We start from the raw sequence: 22,415 nt of genomic DNA on the forward strand, positions 1-22,415 counted from the left end.
AAAAAAAACTAAAAAAAAACTACCTCAATAATACATTCAACCAGTGTCAAATAAACGTGCTGAAAAGGCTCTTGCATTTTTATTCAACTTTCTTGTAATTAGAAGTGGTAACTAGGAAGTTTTGTGAGTGTAAAGTGCAGCAGATAGGCAATGTGATCGTTAAAAAGCTATTATGATGGGTTGCATAACAGCCAGGTAAGATGATGATACATATATACTTATATTGAACATTGCAGGTAGTGATTTGATGACTAAATTTAATTTAGAGGTTCCAAGAGTGACAAATTATAGAACTTGAATTTATAATATATGCTTTTTTACATTATACCCTCAAAAATATAAAAGTATGGTAATCATGCTAATGTTACATCATCATACTCAAAACACCTAATCTGTGTGACTCGTGTTGTCTGAGTTTGATGAAGTTCCAAACAAATAAATTGTGCCAAGTGAAATTCTAATAATCCCCTGCTCAGCGTTCAGGGAGCAGTGAACACAGCTGGAATCTGACCATCTACTGAAGGGCTTATTAAACAGGTGCACCTGATTAGGGGAGGTCCCTGTATTAATAAGCGCACTCAACACAAACAGCACAAAGGTTACGACTGTTCAGAGTATGAGCAAAAAAAAGTGAATTGTTTATTTATGTAATGCAAATTTATGGGTTAGTGTATTTGTCTTCGGGCAGCAGAAAGAAGAGTACTTCCTTCTCATTTCTTCTGAAAAACATTTAAAATCTTTTTTCCCCCCAGCGTACGCAAATGTGTTTGTTTTTGTATATTTTGGCTCCTGCTGTTCAGGGTAAATCTGTGCCAGGTACATGCTCTAATATAGCCTATTGCTTCACGCGGGTGATCCAGCCAAATAATCTTCAAGGTCATGCAGATTTTCACTTAATAAAAACAGAAAGGAGAACATAAAATGCCACATACACCAGCACAAAACAATGTTTGTGGGATACAATGCAAAAACAGAAGCCTTTTTTGGGGCTCAGGTGTGTAACACATGTTAATTTGAGCTTCTGTCTAGGACAGGTGTGTTTGTGGTCTGTCTTTTGGGCTCAGGTGCACATGGGCCCATGATGAAGAAGATCATCTTTCCTGAAGTGTTATTTCAGAAAATGAAGGTGATTCAGAGACCGAATCCCTTCGTCCTTTCGAATGCCTGTCTGTCTGCAACTGAAGACCAACAACAGTTGAGGGGTCACAAACACACACCTATTCCCAATTTCACTTGCATGCACCCTCTCTTTCTCTCTAGCTAAGAGCCCAGAACACAATTAGTGTGCCAGCTTTTCCTCCAACTCTCTCTCTCTCTCTCTCTCTCTCTGGTCCACCCCTCCCCCACCATCTCCAGCCCTGCAGCTCACTGGCGGAAGATCAACACTCACATACCTCAGTGCTTTGTGTTCCACCAACACAGCTCAAGCGGTGAGCGCACACACATACATCCATGTAACCATACAATCATAGCATGATCTAAGGGTTCGAATATGACAGGAGTAAATGGCAAAGTCCCCAGCAGAGCCTACAAACACACTGCACACAAACAGCGCTACTATGCTGTGCACGCTACTCAATGGAGCTCCTTCAGAAAAGAAGGAACAAGTGACTGAACACTGACACCACAAAAACCCAAAATATGATGAACAGGTGCTGTTCAATGCGGCATTATTATTCGTAAAACATGTCAAATGTTCTGTTCTATCAAATAATTAATTACAAGTTAATCTTTTAGAGAAAGAGCACAACACATAGGCTGACGACCGATGCTGATATTTTCTAATCTATACTGAATATTTGTATGTTTATGTCGGAAAAGCGATATGCAGAACCGATTTTTAATGTATCTGTTTTTGTTCAATTTTATTTTCATATCACATCAATGTTTTTTATTACAACAGCAGCAGCATCAATAACATTAAACATAGCTGAAATAAACTGACAAAGTGTAATGTTTTCAAATTAAGAATATAAATAATGGGAGTATAACAACTTTGCTTAGCTGTAATAATTGGTTTTAAACTACAGCTTTAAATTAAGGTTTAGTGGTTGTTTATTAGGCTAAAGAGTAAATACAACTAGACTAAGTTTACTAGAATAATAAAAAAAAATTAGTAAAGTAAAAAACAAAACAGTAAATACATTACATTAGAGTAATCGTAAGTTATAAAAAATATTAACTTTACAAGACTTGTTCAATTTCAGTAGGATTAAAGCATTTAAAGGTGACCTATCATGCAAAAAAAAATGTATACTGTTTTTGAACATAATTACAGTATGTGTCCGAACAGTGTGAACTAAGCGAAGAACTGTAATGTCACGTGAGCCAAACGGATGTTTTGTTAGTTTTTGGCTGAGTATGCCAGGCACGCGCTGAACAGGCTCCGCAGCAGCTCATTTGCATTTAAAGATACATGCACGAAAACAGCATGTTTTTGCTTCAACTTAAAAATAGGCATTTACATTGTATAGTAAATGATCTATTCTGTACCGATCACATTTTAAAAAGATTAAATACGTTTTTTGTGAGATTGAAATCGAACACTTATTTGGTATTTACTTCATAAAAATTATGTTTGTTCAGATATTTTACAATATTATAATTGAAAATTGTGCCTGCAGAAGCGCAGATAAAATATTTAGATTTTCCAACATGTAGAAATAACAAATTTGGTCCAAAAGAGTAGTGGTCAATTTATATGGCAAGGCCTTCGGCAATATCAACAGTCAATATAACGGCCATGTACAGGAAGGCCTATAGCTGGACACTTTCTGAGTTGTCATTGCTGTTGTTTTTAAATTGAGACACAATACCATTTTAAGCAGCTAATGATCTCCATTTCACTATACAGAGAAAAAAAGAAAAAAATATGAAATACAAAAACTTAAGTCCCATTAAGTCCCATTTTACCTTTACTCACATAACACAATTTAAATGACAGTAACGAAAAATATACACAACATCGCCGAATTGAAACACATTTTTTCTTGAAAATGCACTCAAACTTCACACAAAAATAGAAATGTTTTTGGTAGATTTTTAAACAGTTAACTAACACTGCCGTTAATGGGTCAAGCAGACACAGTTATCGACCAATGCCAACAATTTCCCAATAGCCACATAATCAGCCTGATTGATACATTGGTCTATTATGATCATTGAGTCCCTGAGTCAATTAAGTTTGGTTTTTGAACACTTCCAAATCATTTGTTTTTAACAAGAGGATGTATTAGGTGGCCTTAAACATTTTCCAGAGTTGAGGCTTTCCGTTAATTGCTTACCGTTTGCAAGTTCAGAAACAAGCAAACATGTAAAACCAAGGATATGACAGCTTTCTGAGCCCACAGGCATTCATACGCACGTGTTGATTAAGCAGGTGCAAACTGCAAAGGCACTAATCACTAATGCATTGCAAAAAAAACAAAAAAACTTTTCCTGATGTAATTATGTGTGTCGGTGTGTAATACATTCACTTCAGGAACAGCCGGCTCTATCACACTTAAATAATATCTGAAACATCCAAACGTTATCCCTACAGAGTCCAGGACATTCAGATTTAAAGGTGTCCCATCTCTTCATGCTCTAATGCCTGGACACAGTCAGACTAGAGGACTTTTTGCAGGAGACATCACGAATTTTTGCAAATTCAGACCAAAAAACACAAACCAGTGTCCAAAGCACACTTGAGCTTTATTTTCCTGGAAGAGAATGCATATCATTGTTCCCGTGTTTACGCAGAGAAATATATTGAGTTATATTTATCACCAAATGCATTTCAAAACCACTAAATGCAAAAAACACTAATGATAGTTGTAGGGTGGTAAAAATGTGCACTTCAAGATAAGAAGTTTTACGTGATGATTAGCATGACCTTACACATCTCTTAAAGGGATACTCCACTTATTTTGGAAATAGGCTCATTTTACAGCTCCCCCAGTGTTAAACAGTTTTGTTTTTTACCGTTTTCGAATCCATTCAGCCGAACTCCGGGTCTGGCGGTACCACTTTTAGCATAGCTTAGCATAGATCATTGAATCGGACAGGACCATTAGCATCTCTCTCAAAAAAATGACCAAAGAGTTTCGATATTTTTCCTATTTAAAACTTGACTCTTCTGTAGTTACATTGCGTACTAACTAAGACCGGCGGAAAATGTAAAGTTGCGATTTTCTAGGCTGATATGGCTAGGAACTATACTCTCATTCCTGCGTAATAATCAAGAAACTTTACTGCCGTACCATGAGTCCAGCAGGCGTAATGATATGACGCAGCGCCTGAAAATAGGTCTAATAGTTAGACAAACTTAGTCCCGGTCACGTTGGAAGTTACCGAGCTGGGGACTTTCAGGCGCTGCGTCATATCATTACGCCTGCTGGACTCATGGTACGGCAGCAAAGTTTCTTGAATATTACGCAGGAATGAGAGTATAGTTCCTAGCCATATCAGCCTAGAAAATCGCAACTTTTCATTTTCCGTCGGTCTTAGTACACGATGTAACTACAGAAGAGTCAAGTTTTAAATAGGAAAAATATCGAAACTCTTTGGTCATTTTTTTGAGAGAGATGCTAATGGTCCTGTCCGATTCAATGATCTATGCTAAGCTATGCTAAAAGTGGTACCGCCAGACCAGGAGTTCGGCTGAATGAATTCGAAAATGGTAAGACTCAACTTTTTAACTCAGGGGGAGTTGTAAAATGAGCCTATTTCCAAAAAAAGTGGAGTATCCCTTTAAAGTCACAATGAAACAGAAGTAGCGAGAGACATTTTCTTCCGTATTGTGACATAAATCTGTGTAATAGATTATTGAAAAAGAAGAAAATGTAAGGCAATGTTTTGGCTCTATCCATCGGTTGTCGATTGGATTGTGAGATGTGGCTGTTGCACCCAAAAATGAATGTAAGCTTGCAGTCAATATTTTGGGTTTAAAACTGACTAAATAATTGGAGAAGTCCAGCATATACATGACCAGACAAAAGTCTTTTTCACCAAAATAACGAATTATGATTAATTATTACAAGGTCTAAAAAAATAATAATACGAATATGAAACATTTACAGGGATGAATGGTTCACAATAAGATCTATAACCTGCATTTACAAAAAACCCCAAGTACAAACAAATCGCAGAGAGAGCGAGAGTACGAGCTTCTCAGCATCCTCTTTATTCAGTCAGTCTGCATGTGCATCACTGTCACTTGGCAGCTTTAAAAACATAAAATCTAATTTGTTGGGCATGAGGAGCTCATCGTGTCTTAAATCTAAACCTCATTCATCTATAATGCTGTGATAGTGTGAAGTATGCTGAGTGGAGACAGGGAGAGTTTAATACACGATTTAGACGACAGTCCAAACAGAGCATGATTGCTGAGCTGACTACACATATTATAAGCCATAATAGCAGCAAATGACCCCAGATCAGTAGGATGATTCCACATTTTAGAAATTTCTATTTTCCAGTATTTGGTTATGTGCTGCATTGTGTGTGAGAATTTGCAGTGTGAGCTAAACCCCCAGGAAATTGGTACAGGAGCTAGAGCCAGGTAAGAGAACATCTGCTGAAGGGAGATATAATAAAACACACACACACACACACACACATAACCACAATCCCCACCTTAATCACCTCTGTGTTGATGGAGGCTATTTGTGTGGACGGATATAGCTGGCTACAGCCTGAGAGGGAATGAGCACATCAGTATGAGCGTGTGTGGATCTTATCAAATGGATAAAATAATGAATCGAGGAATGCGTGTACACTCAAAGTAATATTTTCTTTGTACTGACATACAGCAACATCCAAAAACACTACAGTAAAACATCTAGACCCACAACTGATAATTCCTGCAGGTAGGCAACAGGACTATGCAAAACTCGCATGCTTTAAAAACAGCTTAGGTTACATCAACTCTTACCTAATCACTATTATATAAATCAGCACCAGATAGATGTGAATATCATTCTCCAAATCCTCTGACTGAAAATGTAAAGAAGTATAGCCTAGGTCTAAGGAATTGTGAAGTTAAATAAGTAATCTGATCCATGACTAAAAAGGAGATTCTGTTGCAATTATCAATTCTTAAAATTTTTTAATTAATACATACAGTCCTGAGGACCCCCTAACATATCACTACTGAGTTAATTCAATGGACTCTATGCACAATCGCTTCCCTATTTTGTCTCAGCAGCCACCGCTACCTCCGGTGCAGAGAAGTGTATGGAAATTGTCAGAAAAATAAAGCACAGGAAGTGTCCAACAACAGAATAAACAAATCAATGTTGAATTGATATGATCCACCTTTACGCAAAAGGTATTTTTTAGAGTTTCTGAAACTCATTACTAATATAATATACTAAAATGTTGTTTACTATAGACAACATTATAAATATTGTTAGAGACGTAACAATGTATTGGCTGCCGATATTTATCGGACGATTTTAGATCAATTTAAAAACATTGGCATTTCGGCTATAAGATGATTTATTAATGAACAGTTATACAATAGTTATACAATATACAATATATAATGAACATTATACAACTCAGTAGGCACTGAGTTGTATAATGTCTGTGGCATACTCCAACATTTTTCTCTGGGTAAAATAATTAAATACTTGCTAAAACAAAATGAAATCTATACAAAATACAGCAGGGCTCGACAATATGGACTGCCCGGCCGGTGCCCATAGAGAACGACGATCGGGACAACTGACAGAACTGTCACTGTCCCGATCAGGCCAGTGCTGCATCTTTACAAAAGTTTATCCTTTGCACGTAAAGACGTGAAAGAGAACTCAATTCTACTCACTGAGTGAGAAGATTTGTGTGCGCACACATCCAAAGTGGAATCCCGGAAAGCTGCAAATACTGAATTGAGTTCTCATTCACTTCTTCTAAATCACACAAACTTATATCAAAAAGCCTGTCTTTGAGACTATCCTTGTAAAAATATTTGGTTATGTCTTAAATGAATGTAAACAGTTGAGAAATAAAACGCTTGTGTATCAGTAAATTGGATCCGTGCAGCTCTTAAAGTGTCAGCAGCAGCCTAATGGCGCTTTTCCATTACCAGTACCAGCTCAACCCGACTCGACTCGCCTCGGCTCGGCTCGCTTTTCGCTCCGTTTTCCATTGCAGATAGTACCTCCACAATAGTACCTGGTCGTCATAGCGATGCCGCAGGAAACTGCCGTGACTTAATCTTCTACGCGACACACACCCGCTACCCACTCACACACAGGACGATGGAGGAAATCGAGTGTATACTGTTTTTGTATGGTTTTTTTTTTCTGTTTTTTATTCAGGATACTCCGTCTGGCGTGTGCAATGATGACGCAGTGAATAGTGACGATTCTCTCTGACCAATCAGCAGTCTGCCGTGTTTTCACGTCACATTTTAGTATCGCCTCAGCTCGCCGGAGGTGATACGAAAAAAAGTACCTGAAAGCAGGTACAGGTACAACTTTTACACAGTGGAAAACCAAACAAAGGCGAGTCGAGTCGAGCCGAGGCGAGCTGGTACTGTGTAGTGGAAAAGCACCATATTGTTTAAAAGGCCCACTGAAGGCCGTCTGTTTTAAAGGCCCACTGAAATGTCTTGTAACGCGCAGCGTTTTTCAATGTGTTGATGTAATGTCCACTAAAACAGGAAGCCAGGATGGGACATATCGAGCTACTCCTCCCCTTTTTTAAAATAGCCAATATTGTTTCACTTATATCACAGCTCGGCCAGAGCCTTTGAGCTCGGTAAAGCCGCATTTGACAGCCACAGTCTAATAGATTCCTCTTTAAGATTTAATATAAAACTGTGACTAAAGCAAAACAATGATCATGCTGATGGTGTGTAGTTTGAAAAGTGTTATTTGTGTAGTTTTGAAATTTATGTTGGTGCACGGCACCAGTGTTTTTACATTTACATTTATTTATCAAGCAGGTGCTTTTATCCAAAGCAGCTTACAAATTTGGAGAGCAATAGAAGCAAGCAATCAAACCAACAACAGGGCAAAAATTTGCAAGTGCCGTGTCCAGTCCCAGTTAGTCCAGAACAGCACACGTAGCAAGGTTTTTTTGTTTTTTGTATTAATAGATAATGAGTAGTAGTAAGTGTTAGTATTAATGGGTCAAGTGTTGCCTAAAAAGATGCTTCTTCAGTTTCTTGAAAATGGCTAAAGACTCAGCAGCTCGGGTAGAGTTGGACAGGTCATTCCACCAGCTTGGAAAAGTCAGGGTAAAGGTCTGTGAAAGTGATTTTGTTCCTCTTTGGCACTCGTCAGTGCTGTTTCTAATGCCAAGTCTATCTAACCTTTTCTCCTCCTAATCATATCGCTTTAAAATATAGCATGCCGTGTTGAATTTAAATAGGTCCGATATGTTTTCTGGTATGCGCCGACTCATGCATATGATCCACTCTGTGCTATCGTGTCTCTGGGCCGGAGCAGACTGTGAGCATGCTGTGGCGGTTTGCGTGAGACTAATGCAAAACCAGACTTCATTCGCCTCACTGGAAAGCATATACACATATACATAACACTGTCTGAATTGTTCCCTATCCTCTATATAGTGCACTATGTGCCATTCACCATATAGAAAATGGTAATAGTGTGTGAACAAGTGACCGATTTCAGCTGCAGCTTCAGTGTCTATTTATTGTGCAGGGGGCGGGACGCTTCAGATTCTAGAGAGCATTTGATTGGACAGAAAATCTGATGAGAATCTGAAGTGCAGCGTGATGTCAAAGGCGTTGATCCATATTGGTTAGAAGTGAGAGACTAAGTTTTGAATGATTATATCTTCTAAATGCAAATTTTGTCATTGTTTTGGAGCACATTAGCTTAGGCTATAGATAACATTAAGGCTAACATATTCATACTAAAAGCCAAAAAAATTCCATTTTAATCTCATTGGGACTTTAATGTTAATCAAACATAAAAAGACAAAAAACTAAAAAAAATGATTGCTCAATATTCTTGACCAAATAACTTTATTAAAGGAGAACTCCAAAGTAGTCCAAATCCATCCAGTAGTCCATCCTGTTTTTCGGTTGAAGTCCAAAGTAGTCGATTGCAGAGTTCACACGCATAGGTTTAATACCTATGATCACGCGCGTGAACTCGACAATCGACTACTTTGGACTTCAACCGAAAAACAGGATGTAAACAAAGGTATTTGCGCTGGCTTAAATAACATCATATTTATACATATCTTTCACATCTACTGCAGTCAGACTCACTCGTGTTCACTCAGAAGGAATCACTCACATTTTCTGTGCACTTGTAATGACACATCAAGGATGTTAAGAGGCTAAAAGCAGGTTTAGTACTTGCCCCATTGAAGTCAACAGGGTGCAAATTTTAAAAATAGAATAACTCGGTGTAGGCAACACCGATTTTTGTCGTTGTTCTCTGTATTGACAGCACTCCAAATGTACAAAAAAATGAGCTCAATGTTAAAATTGACCGGAGTTCTCCTTTAACTTAAATAATGGTTAATGTATAGGCCTAGTTCATTTATTCAATGAAGAATATATTTTTCATTTGATTACTTTATTTCTGTACCTGAAAATTACAGTTGTACCTTCCTGAAAAGCTCGGTTTATTTCATATTTATCTTTGTTCTGTTGTATTTATGTTAGCCTGCTGAATTTTAAATGGATCCAATCCATGTCCAATAGAAATGATTTGATGATGCAGCAATATACTACTTAGTATAACTTCAATGCATGCGTTTTTAAAGGAACACTCCACCGTTTTTTCATATTAAACTATGTTATTCCCTTAAATAAGACGAGTTGATACATAGGCTACCTCTCTCGTCTCAGTGCGTGCACTCAATCGCTCTGGCGCGCGGCGACACTTACGACAGTTACACGACCAAGTATGGTGACACAAAATAAAACGTGGCGCTTTTCTAAGCGGGTAAAAAGGATAACTATAATGTATGGCGGTATAGCACTTGGGACTCAGGAGCACTTCGACTCGGCGCAGTAATATCATCACTCCTGAAAAATCCTCTCCCCCTCTCCCTCTCACTTCTGTTATTAGAACCAACGTGACTTTTTACTGCGCCGAGTCGAGCTATTCCGCCATACATTATAGTTATCCTTTTTACCCGCTTAGAAAAGCGCCACGTTTTATTTTGTGTCACCATACTTGGTCGTGTAACTACTCGTATAACTGTATTTAAATAGGGAAAACGTGGAGGTGTTTGGTCGCTTCTAACTTCATCTCTGTTTGGTCCCTAATGAATGAACTGGGCTAAGCTAAGTGCTATCAAAGTGTCGCCGCGCACCAGAGCGATTGAGTGCACGCACTGAGACCAGAGAGGTATGCATCAACTCGTCTTAGTTAAGGGAATAACATAGTTTAATATGAAAAAACGGTGGAGTGTTCCTTAAACTTTGCTCATTTAAACATGATCAAAACACAAATCTATTTTAATTACAAAAGTTCAAATAAGAGAGCAAGTGACAAATATTGTTTACATATGTGTATATGTATTATTATATTTATATATAAATATATAGCCTATGTGTGTGTGTGTGTGTGTAAACATACACACAGACACGCACACATATGGCCGCCTCCATCAAATTCGACAAAACTCAGATAGGAAGTCACATGCTCAGATACCATTTTACACCGTGGCGGTTCCGTAACAGGTTACCGGCCTGTGTCCATTTTCAAACCATATAGTTTGCCGATAGTGATGCGCGGATCGCGGTTATATCCTCGGGTCAGGCGAGCCAACTATTAAAAAATAACATTCCAATATAGCCTAATTGCGGATGGATGAGAGATGAATCATTAATGTGTTAAGTTTAATAAAGACACGAAACTCTCATCATCATGGTAAAACGCAATAACCGTGCGTCACTCTTTTACTTTCGTTTTCAACAATGTAGCCTAAAATTCTCTTCTGGGAAAACCAATCAAGGAAAACATATCAGGGTTCGACATTAACACTTGTGCGGGACACGTGGATTTTTTTGAAGGAACAAGTGAAAGAGAATTTTACTTGCCCAACTGGACAAATGGCCTGATTAAAACGTCTATATATATAACCGCGTTTTCATTACTTAATGAATTTCAGCGTTTTGAACGAAACAGTTGAGTCAAAGATTCAATTGCCTATTCATAAACAACCGCCTCATTCTGAATAAATCAGCTGTTTGAAAGAATCGTTTGAATGAACGACTCAATGACTCACTCATTAAGACAGTCACCTGCCGCCACCTACTGGCGGTTTAGTTTCAAAGTATCATTCTTTTCGAAATTTCTTATTTGTATAATATTATTATTTTCCAAACAATCTCATAATCTCATTTAATACGGTTTAATTTTTCAGTGTAAATTATTTAATTTGATTGGTTACAGCCATATAGTGCCTTATTACTCTAATTGAATTTCAGATTTAAGAATTTGAAATGAAAAACGAAGCATACATTTAATAAAAATTAGGGGGGAAATTTTATTAAAGTTAAAGTCCTAGAGGTACCACGGTCCACCAACGCAAATAATGTGGGAAAGACAATATACGATAGCCTTCCAAAATTAAAAATCAAACTATCTTACCATTAAAATACGATCAGTACACATATGATCGCTGTTTTACCACCTCCGCCTTGTTTTGAGACAGGAAAAACCCTGTATATTAATATATAGCTGACACACACATATATTATATAAACAAAAACTTTTATGTTAGATGTGATTAATCGATTTTTGACAGCACTAAATATAATAATATAATTTGTTGTGATCTACAGTTATTAGAAATACAGAAAGAGTTTCCTACTACCACAGTCTGCTATGGGAGAATACTAGTAAAAGAAGCTAACGTAGCACTGAGATATCAGCGTAAATACATAGTGAGCATGCAAAGAGTCGATTGAGTTTACCAGGAACACGGTCTGAATTTTTGTCAAATGCCTCAAAGCACAAAGAAAGCTAACTAAATATAGGCCTACAGTTCAGATTAGACTGTAATCTGCATTCTAATCTAAAACTGAGTTTAAGACTGCAGAAGTGCAGAGAGACAGAGCTAGAGACCTAGAAGGCATGATGAATATCAGTCCAGTAAGCAACATGTGGGCAAGTCTACCTCATCCACACCTTCGGCCAAACCCAAAGTAACAGTGTGTGTATAGTTGCTCATTACTGCCTTTAAGTAACTATTAAATATTTTTGCAAGCGAAGTAAAAAGAGAGTCTAATTTTGGCTTACAATTTAATCTTTGCACTTGTAAGTGGACCTGCTAAAGACACTGACCAAACAGTAGGTCGGTATGTAAGAAATGAATAAGTAGAAAGACAGGACCAGAGGACTAAATCCTTTTTCCCCCCTACTTTACAATAAAGCAAAAATACCAGATGAAACCTTGAATGAGAATGAATAAAAGAGAGCAGCACAAATCACAAAAGCACCGACATTTAAAGCAGTGTGACCTTATTCCAATGTGCAGAGGACTTCAGTTTCCATAGACACAAATCAAAAAGCTTTATCAGACATACACAGCTTGCTAAAATGAGAGAGAAAAACTTAGGCTAATAGTGTTTTAGCATGTTGTGGAATATTATTTTCCAGTTAGGACCCTCTTAATAAAGATTCAAGACATCACCAGAGTATCACAGTCATGCAACACCTGTCATTAACATATTACGTTAAACTTAAATGGTTAGTTCATGCAACCACAACAAAATTAGTTAGAAATGACATAGACCTATTGTCTTTTGTGAAACACAATAGAATCAGCAAGACAGCTTCAGTCACAATTCACTTTCATAATATCCTTTTTCCACACAATAAAGCGAATGGAGACTGAGGCTGTCATTCTGCCTAAAATCTCATACTTTTGTCCCACATAAGTTTTTTACATTTTGGTTCAAATAACACTTTAAATTAATCATGCAATATTGGAACTTTTTTTTAAGAAGACAAAGCTTGTTCAGTCTTATCGACTGGTATCGAAGCTTAAGGATGGTGAACTTAAATGTTCACTGAGCATCTATGTAATAACATCTGACTGAAGTTTGATGATCGACTGCAATGGTCAGTTGTTGTTTCGGTGCTGAAATCTGAGTGACGGTGCTCGTGCACTTCCTCTAACTTGATTGACAGCACGTCAACAGCGCTCGCGCCCAGCACGCGAAGCGGTGGAGCTTTCTAGCAAATCCACAAGTACAGGCGACTACATCACATATTAACCATAAAAATCCACACATACGGTCTACTAGCAGGAAGTTAAATATTAAAATAGCCAGAGTCTGAGACTGATTTTCAGCAGATACTCTTAGCGTGAGTTATTAGGGAGAAAAGAGTTAAAGTTAGTAATTCCCCTGAGGAGAGCGGTGGACAGACAGCTCCCTCTACATCAACAATAACACGCTGAAAGCTTTCTACAAGAGCTCCACTGCAAAATCATTTCTCATGCAACTTTGGCTACGAGAACAGAGGTTAAATGCATAATAACGGCCTCTTGATACAGCAGGTAAGTAGTACGCGTACTTCTGAGGGTACAATAAGATATCCCTACACACTATCCGACTGGAAATTGAGCGCAGCGTTTTACCTTTAGTTCCGCACTCTCCGCCATCTTGTGACTGCTAGCGCAGGCGTGACGCTGTCGGGTCACGTGGTATGCACGCGCTGCTCGTTGCCGGCGTAACCGCTCACACGTTTTTTAACGAGTAGTGGCTAAAATGCAGCGTGGAAAACTTATATTATGTTGGGAGAAAGCATGCTTACTACAAGTATCATGTCGGAAAGTGAAGCCTTTAAAATGCATGCATTCAAATAGATTATATCCGAACGTTGTTTTCAGTCATTACAAAGTAGGCTTTCTTTGAAACAGCATTTTGTCTTCTGTATTTTAATGCCCCACAAGTATAAATACATTTCTACAGAGGTGGGTGCACATGCCATCATTGAATTAGTGGATAATCACATTAAACACACTGTAATTAAAGGGTACTATTGCAGAAGTAGCCTATCACGTGTTTATTTGACAATAAACAAAGTTTAAACAACTCCCGCCGAAGCTAATTTCATATTCAGATGTATTTTTTGTACTGTCGTCTTTGAGAACGTAATTAAAATCTTCTATGTGAACCATATATCTTACTTTCATAACCCTGTTTAACAGAATAGTGTATTCGAACGCTCCAAATAGAACATTCGTGCACGAATAAACCCATTGGAATGTGCAGTGTCTGTTTTCACCACTAGATGGAAGTGTTGTATTTCACAACAGTAATAGACGCTGAGTGCGCTTGCAGTGTGCAGCTCTATAAAAATAGTAGGCTACTGAACACATTTTGCTGGCTAAACATATATTTATTGGAAATTATTACGCTGTATTGTTTGGAAAGGACCAATAGGCATAACATATTTAAATATTGCTGTTCAATATAGGCTTATATATTTTATTCGTCTTAGGGTAGCCTATGCGTCAGGCAAATGTTTTCAAGTGGCATAGTCCTAACGTTACAGTTTCTGGATTTTGAATTTGTGTGATCAAATATTTTATTTAATTCGTGACACTTAAAAAGTATTACAAATGTGAAGGAAATAGCTTGAATTCACGAGTCAATACTTGTGGCTTTGATCGAACGTTTTATTGAAGAATGAGGCAAGAGATCATTTTATTTTTGACAAAAAAAGAAAGAAAAGAAACTCTCCAGAGGTCTTATGACATTTAGTTTGAGCACTGTGATGTGGAATAACAACTTTTGCTGTATTCTCAATTGTTTATGGGAAATATGGGATAAGTGCTTGTTCAAACTTGTGTTTGTTATACACATAAATATGACATACAGCTGGTTTTGAATAATTTGGGGGTTGAATAATTTTGGATAGATTGATTGGTCTGAAATGTTGCTTATTTAAAGTGCTTAATATTGATGATACACAATTAATTTGGGATAGCACATCAGTGAATTCATTTAGAGAAAAACAATTACATGTTAAAAACACATAAATAATGAGAATAATCAATTCCAGTTTATGAAATTTCACATTATACAGTTCATTGCACATTGCCACATATTATGGATTGTATTGTTTAAAAAAATCAACCTATTTACACAAGTAACAGTATAATTATTTGAACGTTTATTGTAATCCTCTGGTTAGTTTTACTCTGTTTTCCTTAAGTAATCCTAGACACTTTCGTCCACAGTAGACTGTTCAAATGCCACTTGCCATGGATGGATTGTGATTCAGCAGTCCTCAGTGTTCAGTGTGCACACCGCGAACCTCTCAAACGGAGTGTAAGTGGAGAATTCCTTTAGGGGAGGTTTACAGATGTCACTGGGATCCTGGGATGCAGCTTTAAGCTAAGGTGGTAAGAGGGGCGACTTAAAGGTGCAGGTCCCTGTGCAGTGGCGTGGAGTGAGCATTTTGCAGGAGAAATGGTGAAGAGCGTCGTGAGCTTCTAGGGAAAAGGTTGATTGAGTTCAAAGAATCACAGCACACAACAGCTAATCCTTTACTGAGTCATGCAACTACATCCTCCAAATACTGCACGTCACACAATGACATATGATGCACATATGTTTAATAAAAAGCTATCACACACCTCTAATCATTTCTAGTATTTACACTTAATCAAACACGTGTTTTAATGCGTTTTAAGTACCTTGAATAATTCGTTTAAAAAGTAGCACTTGCATATTTCTTTTGTAACTCTCTTAGAACAATGTGAAAAAATCTTTTTCATTCCACTTTAATGGATGATAGTGTATTGTAGCCTATATTTCTAAATTACCTTTAAGCTTCTGCTGAATTGCATAACGAGCCTTTCTCTCCTGATCCAACTCGTTGCACAATGTGTCTAAATAAAATAAAAAGAAAAATGAATAAATCATTTGAGGTGGGTCACAAACATTAAATGTTTTAGATTCCCTGTGACCTAATATTTTCTTTAAAATTCAGTCTTTCTGAAAATATGCAAGTGTTACTTTTTCTAAACGGACCTTTTTTTGTCAATAGTACAAAATCTGCATTACCTCGTACAATCTGCAGCTGCTGGACCATCTCCTCTCGATAAGACAGTTCCCTCTTCATTTGATTCTGAAAATTATCTGTTAGAGTCAACACGTGTTAAGTTCTAAATTGAAGAAATCATGTAGGCTAGCAAATAAAATCATGTTGTGAATATACTATCCACTTCTTAATTACCTTTCAAACTTTGAAATTCCCGTTCCAGTTTTTTTCTCAACTCCACTTGCTCCAAGAGCTGCTTTTGGAGTTCCTCTGTGGAAACCATAGAAATCACATAATTTATCATACACTGTGACTTTTAATCACCACACATATCTCAATAGCTTTTGAGTAAGCTGCAATCTTTTTTCAGATTTTTTTTTTTTTATCATGCATTTTCACTCTCTGTTTGATTTTCTTGTCTAATAGCGCTATTTAGGTTACTAAGGCTAAACACACGGTCCCCGTGTTCTCAAGCATGACATTGCAAAATAATTAGGACAGTTGCCTGAGGGGTGTGTGGAAAACGAGCCTGGCAATGTGGATCGTCTGCAGTTCAAGGACAATTCTCAGTAATACACAACCGTAGCGATTACACTCATTTTTAAATGCATAATGCGTGCATAAAAGGGGGAAACATAGCTACACAAAAAGGCCTATATATTTGCTTTAAAAATAGACAATGCCTTGTTGAATCTGTGTTTAAACAATTAATCATAAAAAGATATTGGCATCCAGTAGGCTATTTGTAATTTTGTAACAGCTTGGTTTAGAATACAATGCAATAACACAGCTCAAAATTGTCTATAAGACGTCTAAATGTTAACTCTCGTGTACCTTTCGCCATATTTTCGATGTCTTTCTCGAAATTAAATCTGTTATCAGTTCTTCTCAATGCAGCATCGCCTGCCATAAAATAAGAAATATATTATTATTACGAAGATGTAGGCTAATATAGTAAAAAAAATAAAAAAAAATAAAAAGAACTATACAATATTTTTTAGATCTGCTACTCACTTGGGTTCTCTTTGCTAACGCTAATTTGGTCCGAACATGATTTTTGTGATTCACATTCGTCGTCGGTTGAAATGTGTGAATCTAAAGGGAAATGTTTTTGTTAGCAGGTCACTTATTCAGAGTGCATAATATATTTCTCTATAAATTGACCAAAATAAAAGTTATTAAAATAATATAGAATACATAAAAGTAATGAATTATAGCCTACATTTAAATCTCAGTTTATTAAATTGCCTTACCATTTGTTTCCGGCACGGCGCGAGGAAGTTTAGAGGCCAAACATGGCAGTGTGCTTTGAAGAGATGCTCCCTCCTTTTCATTTGAGTACACCTGCAAAAATGATCCAAACATTAAAAAATAAATACAAGCCCAATTATGCATCACTTTCTTTTTTCTTACGCAACCATGCGTCAGACAACAGACTGCGTTTAATAGTAGGCCTAGGTAGCCTACTCTTATAATGATCTACAAATAGGCTATTTGGCAACATCAAGGCAAATTACTCGTATTACAAGGTAAATTCGGTCAGATGGACAGACAAAGAGAATCATTTGTGCAGTAACCACAGGGGAACCCTTAAACCAATGCACTAATAGCCCGCGGGCGACAACAGAAATGACCATTCATTCTAAACATTTAATTTACTATAATTACGCGCCGCTGTGTTCTTTTATTTAGATCGCTCTACACTAATAAACAGAATTTAAACGAGCTGTATCCATAACAACACAAATTACAAAGTGCTTACAAATAGAAAAGTATTAATGTAGAGTCCATAGGCTCATAATAAGGCGTCATCATCACTCGCTATTAGAGCTGAAAGACTGCTGTATCAGACAAGTGCCATTCGGAGCAATTACCTCTTTTATTCAGTGTGTCAATTTGTTGATTCAAAACCATTTTACACTAAGCTGTAGATATGTGTTTGATGTTTTAATACTGGACAGATTCAGATGGTTTCAAAACCACTGAATATGATAGTTTATGTGACTCACATCGTAAGCAATGGCATCATTCTTCTTTGCCACCTGCTTGTTCTGATTGTGTTCAGGGGAGCCCGCGTCACTGTAATCGTCCGGCTGCGGCGTTTGACTGTTTTCTCCCACGGGACTTTGCCGATCATCCACGGAAAGTTGTATAGAGTCCTCATCATCTGGAATTCTGTGTGTCTCCACGTCCACGTCTGGTTCTTCCCCGCTATCCACACACGGAGAGGCTGATCTGTAGCTGGAGCTCTCACTAACAAAGTCTGGCGACAAATGGCCAGGATGAGCTCCGCTGTACGCGTCCCTGTTTCCGTAGAGCTTGGCTATGCTCTCTGCATCTTTAACGACTGGTCTGAACGCAGAAATATAGCTCAACTTTCTGGGGGTGCTGGGTTGACCCTCACTTGACCTGGCCTCGTCCCCAGATTTGTCCTCGTCGTTCCTTAGGGACTGCGAGCTGGAGCAGCGCTCGCTGTCGAACAGACTGTCTCTAGGTGTGTTCCCTCCCCGCTCGCTTTCTGACATCTCAGCTTCGGTTTGCCGGGCACTCATGAGCTCCGTGTGCGGCTTTAGTTGTGCTGGTTGATAGGATGAGAGCGGCAGGCTGCCCGCGGTGGGCCAAAACATGGGGAACGATGGATAGATACCGTCCTTCGCACCTGGCCAGAACACACCAGGTACATTAGTCTTGTTCTGCTCACCAACTCCATCATCCTTCTTTTGACACAGTCCAAATGCTGGGAAGCTATACGGATGCGGGAAGATGGGTGGCGGGATCTTCTGGAGCATGCCGAAACTCTTACTAGGCACAGGAATGACCGGGTAGTTACGCACGCTGTTGGTTAAACCGAGGTTGCCACGGTTGTCGTCGCAGCGCAAAGTTTTGTGAGGAATGTCAGGGGAAGCGGTCTGCGTGATGTTACCAGAGGCCTGCGGTTTGAGCGGGGAGGACATTTCTGATCCACTCCCCGGCATTGCCCGTTTCCGGCTCCCGCCGTTAAACATGGCCTTGACGTCCTCCCACGCGTGACAAATGTCATCAGACAAGCTTTTGTCGGTGAGTTTTAGATGGCGTCTCCATGAATTAAAATTGGCCGCGTCCGGCTGTGTGTATTTTGACTCAGGTGTGCGGTGCGAGTGAAATATAAATTTGTTGGGTGAAAAATACATATTACAATAGGTGCACTTGATGCATTTTGCCCTGGAGCTGTTGTACCTCGCAGGTATGAAGCTTCCTCGGCTGCCCCAGGCGCACTCGTGTGAAACATCGAATGCAAAATTCTCGGGTAATTTGGGAGGGTTGTGAGCCCCGAGGAAAGATTTGCAGAGGCGCTCGGCCTCGCGTTTGGTAATCATGCCACAGCGGCGCGAGGAGATGGGCATGGCCCCCGCGCGCCTCAGGATCTCCAGCTGCACCGGTGTGCACTGCACACACGTAATTCCAAGCGCCACGCGTCTGTTGTGGATTTCGTTGTAGCTGTAATTCTTCAGTAAAGTGTTGGAAATCTGCGCCAGACACAGTCTTTCCTGGCCGTCGATGACCAAAGAGACGATGGGCACTCCGTACAGCGCAGCCTCACTCACTTGATTTGGCTTCAGCGAGCTGCTGCCAGAATAAGGCTGCAGTTCTTGCTTCGAGTTAGGGGAAGAGCAAGCATCTCGTCCCGTGGAAAGCTGACCGGGTATCGACTCCATTCCTGGAAGTCTGTGAAGAACGAGTCAGAAACGTAAAAAATTACACTCCAATTCAAGAACTGGAGTTGTAGGCAATTTTTTATGCAACTCTTGAGAGATTATCAATCAATGTTTGCTTTGTGTAGCCTAAGCGTTATCCTAATATAAACACGTTATTTGTTATAATTATTATCTTTCATTTTTATCATAATATAGGCCCGCAACATTATTTAAATAAAATGGCTAAATAAATAGAAAAATTAAAACGGCAGTATTGGCTTTTTTGTTTGTTTAACATGTCTCCTTTCCAATTAGTTCGTTTTTTTTTTTTTTTTTTTTTTTCATTATAGAATTACCTTTGCAAGATAATAGCCTAAATGTTATTTTTTTTTAAAAATACAATAATTATTTTAGAATTGTGTTACAGACTGTAGGCTACAGTTATTTTTAGTTAGCACTTTTAACAGCTATTATTAACAGCTGTATGCCTACTAATTAATATTTCAAATGAATGCTTGGCTTTTTAGGTTGACAATATTGACGGCTCTAACACTATCTTTAAAAGCTCGCACTCTCTGACCTGAGAGCCTGCATCATTGCTTAATGTATCCAAATCGGCTAAGAAGCCGGAGCGATTACTTAAAGGCCTCTTACGGCGCTAATACGCAAAGGGGCAGAAGGGAAGGATCTTTTAGCTACTCCAATAAGCTTAGCAACAAGGAAAAGAAGCTGTAAGCCGCTTTCTGTGTAGGCTAATTACCCAGCCTGTGTTGTTCGACTTTGATCTGTTAATAAAAGTTTTTCATTTATAATTAAACCACTGCGCAAGGAGCCGTTATATTTCAGTCCTGCACATTTTCGTTTCCTTAATGTTTTAATGTTTACGAATAAATATTCTTTAGATTTATCGTATTATTCTGAATCGCCTGATTTAGGTGCTATAAATTCTCTTTCGTAATCAAGGATCAGCATATTTTAAAACATTACAGGCTAATCTTTCTTCCGAGTCCTAATCATTTCGTTTAATGCAGACCAGAAATTATTTTGACAATAATAAGCGCGTTAATTTAAGAAAATACAAGGCTGATTATAATTTTGAACAACTTATTATAAAACATAAATATATATATATAAAAAGAAACCTACCTTTTTATGAAGAAACGGAGTCAAATGAGCGAGTGTGTTTGCCTCAAATTAACAGGCCTAAAACAAGTAGGACAAATCGTCCGCCTGTAATGCGTGATGAGAAATGCAAGGCTGGATAGAGTCTTCCCTCTCAAAACAGCTTTAGAGTTTCCATCCCACTCAGCTCTCGTGCGTGGTGACGGGAGCGCGAGCCGAGTGACCACATGGCAGTCCCGGAGCTCGTGCCTCTTCTTAATAGGTTGTGCGCGATCTACTTCAAGAGAGGGGACGCCAAAAAGAATAAGAAGGCACACCCACTGTGATCAAATCCGATTCTGGTATTAACCGTTTGCTTCCACTACTCCAAAACAAAGATCACTGCCAATTTATAGTTGAGCTGCTTGATAGATTAGTTGAGCTGCTTGATAGATAGATAGATAGATAGATAGATAGATAGATAGATAGATAGATAGATAGATAGATAGATAGATAGATAGATAGATAGATAGATAGATAGATAGATAGATAGATGCCACCAAAAACAGGGCGCTTAATGTAATTTAAGCGGTTTTGCGCACAGTCGATTGCGCATGAATAACGGCGGAATATGATGGGTGAAGAACAATGAACAACGGTAAATTATGATGCTTATCCCCCCACCCCACCCCACCCCACCCCATCCTACCACTTATGTCATGTACACCTGCGTCTTTTTTTCTCAGAGACTAATAGGCCCAAGTTTCCAATGAATTTTAGAACTTAATAATGTTCATGTTTGAGTGACACTTCTGAAACCAAACAATAAATCATTATGAATTTGCATTGAACATTTCCTCCAGGCAACATGTCCACAGGCCATGCAGTAGCCTAGGCTATAAACTGCATTAGAAGCTCGCGGTCATCGCATTTTACGTCACGTCTCCCGGTGAATGAATGATGCACATTTGTTAAACACACCAGCCAGTGAGAGCGGCTAGTGTGTACAAACAGTGATATATCAGAGCAATGGACTGAGGTAAGTGGTGCAACCTTATATGGCCGTATTAACTATTTAAAACCTGATCAATGCCCTACAGTTAACCCCACTATGTCTTGACGTAAAGATATCAATATCGAACCGGGCAAAGTTGTGCTGTCTACTTTGGAATACGACACTGGAAAAGTGTTATTCTCTCAGAAATGTTTTGGCGATGTGTTCAGGACAGGTATCATCATCACTCAGTCACGCGTTTCAGTCCGCGACGCGTCTTCCACTTATGAGGGTTCGCAAAGAGACACTGGATTAAAAACAAAGCAGAACAAATCCACTATAGTCTGTTTTGAATAACTGATAGTATCTTGTTTTCATTTAGCCTACCTATTATTTTGTAAAATATTACCAAGTTATTTTAATTATTCCATTTTTTTCAGCTACATGCAGTCTTTCAAAAAAGAGCTTTGATTGAACGGTAATTAATTATAAAAAATGTTAACAATTAACCGAATCAATTAGTTATGTCAAAAATTGCCTTAGAGGAATGGTTCATCTCAGCTACATTACATCAGAACTGCCTAGTTCGAGTTTACGTGTATTTTGCATGAACTGAACATGTAGGCTATCTATAGGCTATATATGTTGTATAAGGCTATTTGACAG

The 22,415-nt window shown here is 38.4% G+C and overlaps 2 protein-coding genes across 10 annotated transcripts in view; both read right to left on the bottom strand.

The window, feature by feature from the left end:
* Positions 1 to 13,637, bottom strand: part of pias1a (protein inhibitor of activated STAT, 1a) — a 45,390-nt gene extending 31,753 nt beyond the window's left edge. The window contains exon 1 of the mRNA XM_079867869.1: positions 13,567 to 13,637. Coding sequence (XP_079723995.1) covers positions 13,567 to 13,590 — 24 coding nt within the window. The 5' untranslated portion in view covers positions 13,591 to 13,637. The remainder of the gene's footprint in view (positions 1 to 13,566) is intronic.
* Positions 13,638 to 14,591: 954 nt separating this feature from the next.
* Positions 14,592 to 21,072, bottom strand: skor1a (SKI family transcriptional corepressor 1a). Of its 9 annotated transcripts, none has more exons than XM_079867872.1 (9): positions 20,801 to 21,045; positions 17,990 to 19,685; positions 17,234 to 17,324; positions 16,995 to 17,075; positions 16,815 to 16,883; positions 16,176 to 16,250; positions 16,004 to 16,078; positions 15,763 to 15,828; positions 14,592 to 15,429 (listed from the first exon to the last, which is right to left on the bottom strand). In XM_079867872.1, exons 2-9 carry the CDS (start codon positions 19,673 to 19,675, stop codon positions 15,332 to 15,334), a joined length of 2,241 nt encoding a protein of 746 aa, XP_079723998.1. In that variant the 5' UTR covers positions 19,676 to 19,685; positions 20,801 to 21,045; the 3' UTR covers positions 14,592 to 15,331. The 9 variants fall into 9 exon arrangements, with proteins under 9 accessions (XP_079723998.1, XP_079724000.1, XP_079724004.1 ...); XM_079867874.1 differs by having other exon boundaries at positions 14,592 to 15,426; positions 20,801 to 20,864; XM_079867873.1 differs by having other exon boundaries at positions 14,594 to 15,426; positions 16,815 to 16,886; positions 20,801 to 20,864.
* Between the last annotated feature and the right edge of the window lie 1,343 nt (positions 21,073 to 22,415).

This window comes from Squalius cephalus (genome assembly GCF_949319135.1).
Source record: "Squalius cephalus genome assembly, chromosome: 3".
Classification (NCBI taxonomy): domain Eukaryota; kingdom Metazoa; phylum Chordata; class Actinopteri; order Cypriniformes; family Leuciscidae; genus Squalius; species Squalius cephalus.

Excerpts from the sequence above, each read along its gene's own strand:
- skor1a (XM_079867871.1), bottom strand. The coding sequence starts at position 19,675 with ATGGAGTCGATACCCGGTCAGCTTTCCACGGGACGAGATGCTTGCTCT. Across the intron at positions 17,076-17,233 it reads CGCCGTGCCGGAAACAAATG|ATTCACACATTTCAACCGAC; the intron begins GTAAGGCAATTT and ends ATTTCCCTTTAG. Across the intron at positions 16,079-16,175 it reads GGAATTTCAAAGTTTGAAAG|ATAATTTTCAGAATCAAATG; the intron begins GTAATTAAGAAG and ends TGACTCTAACAG.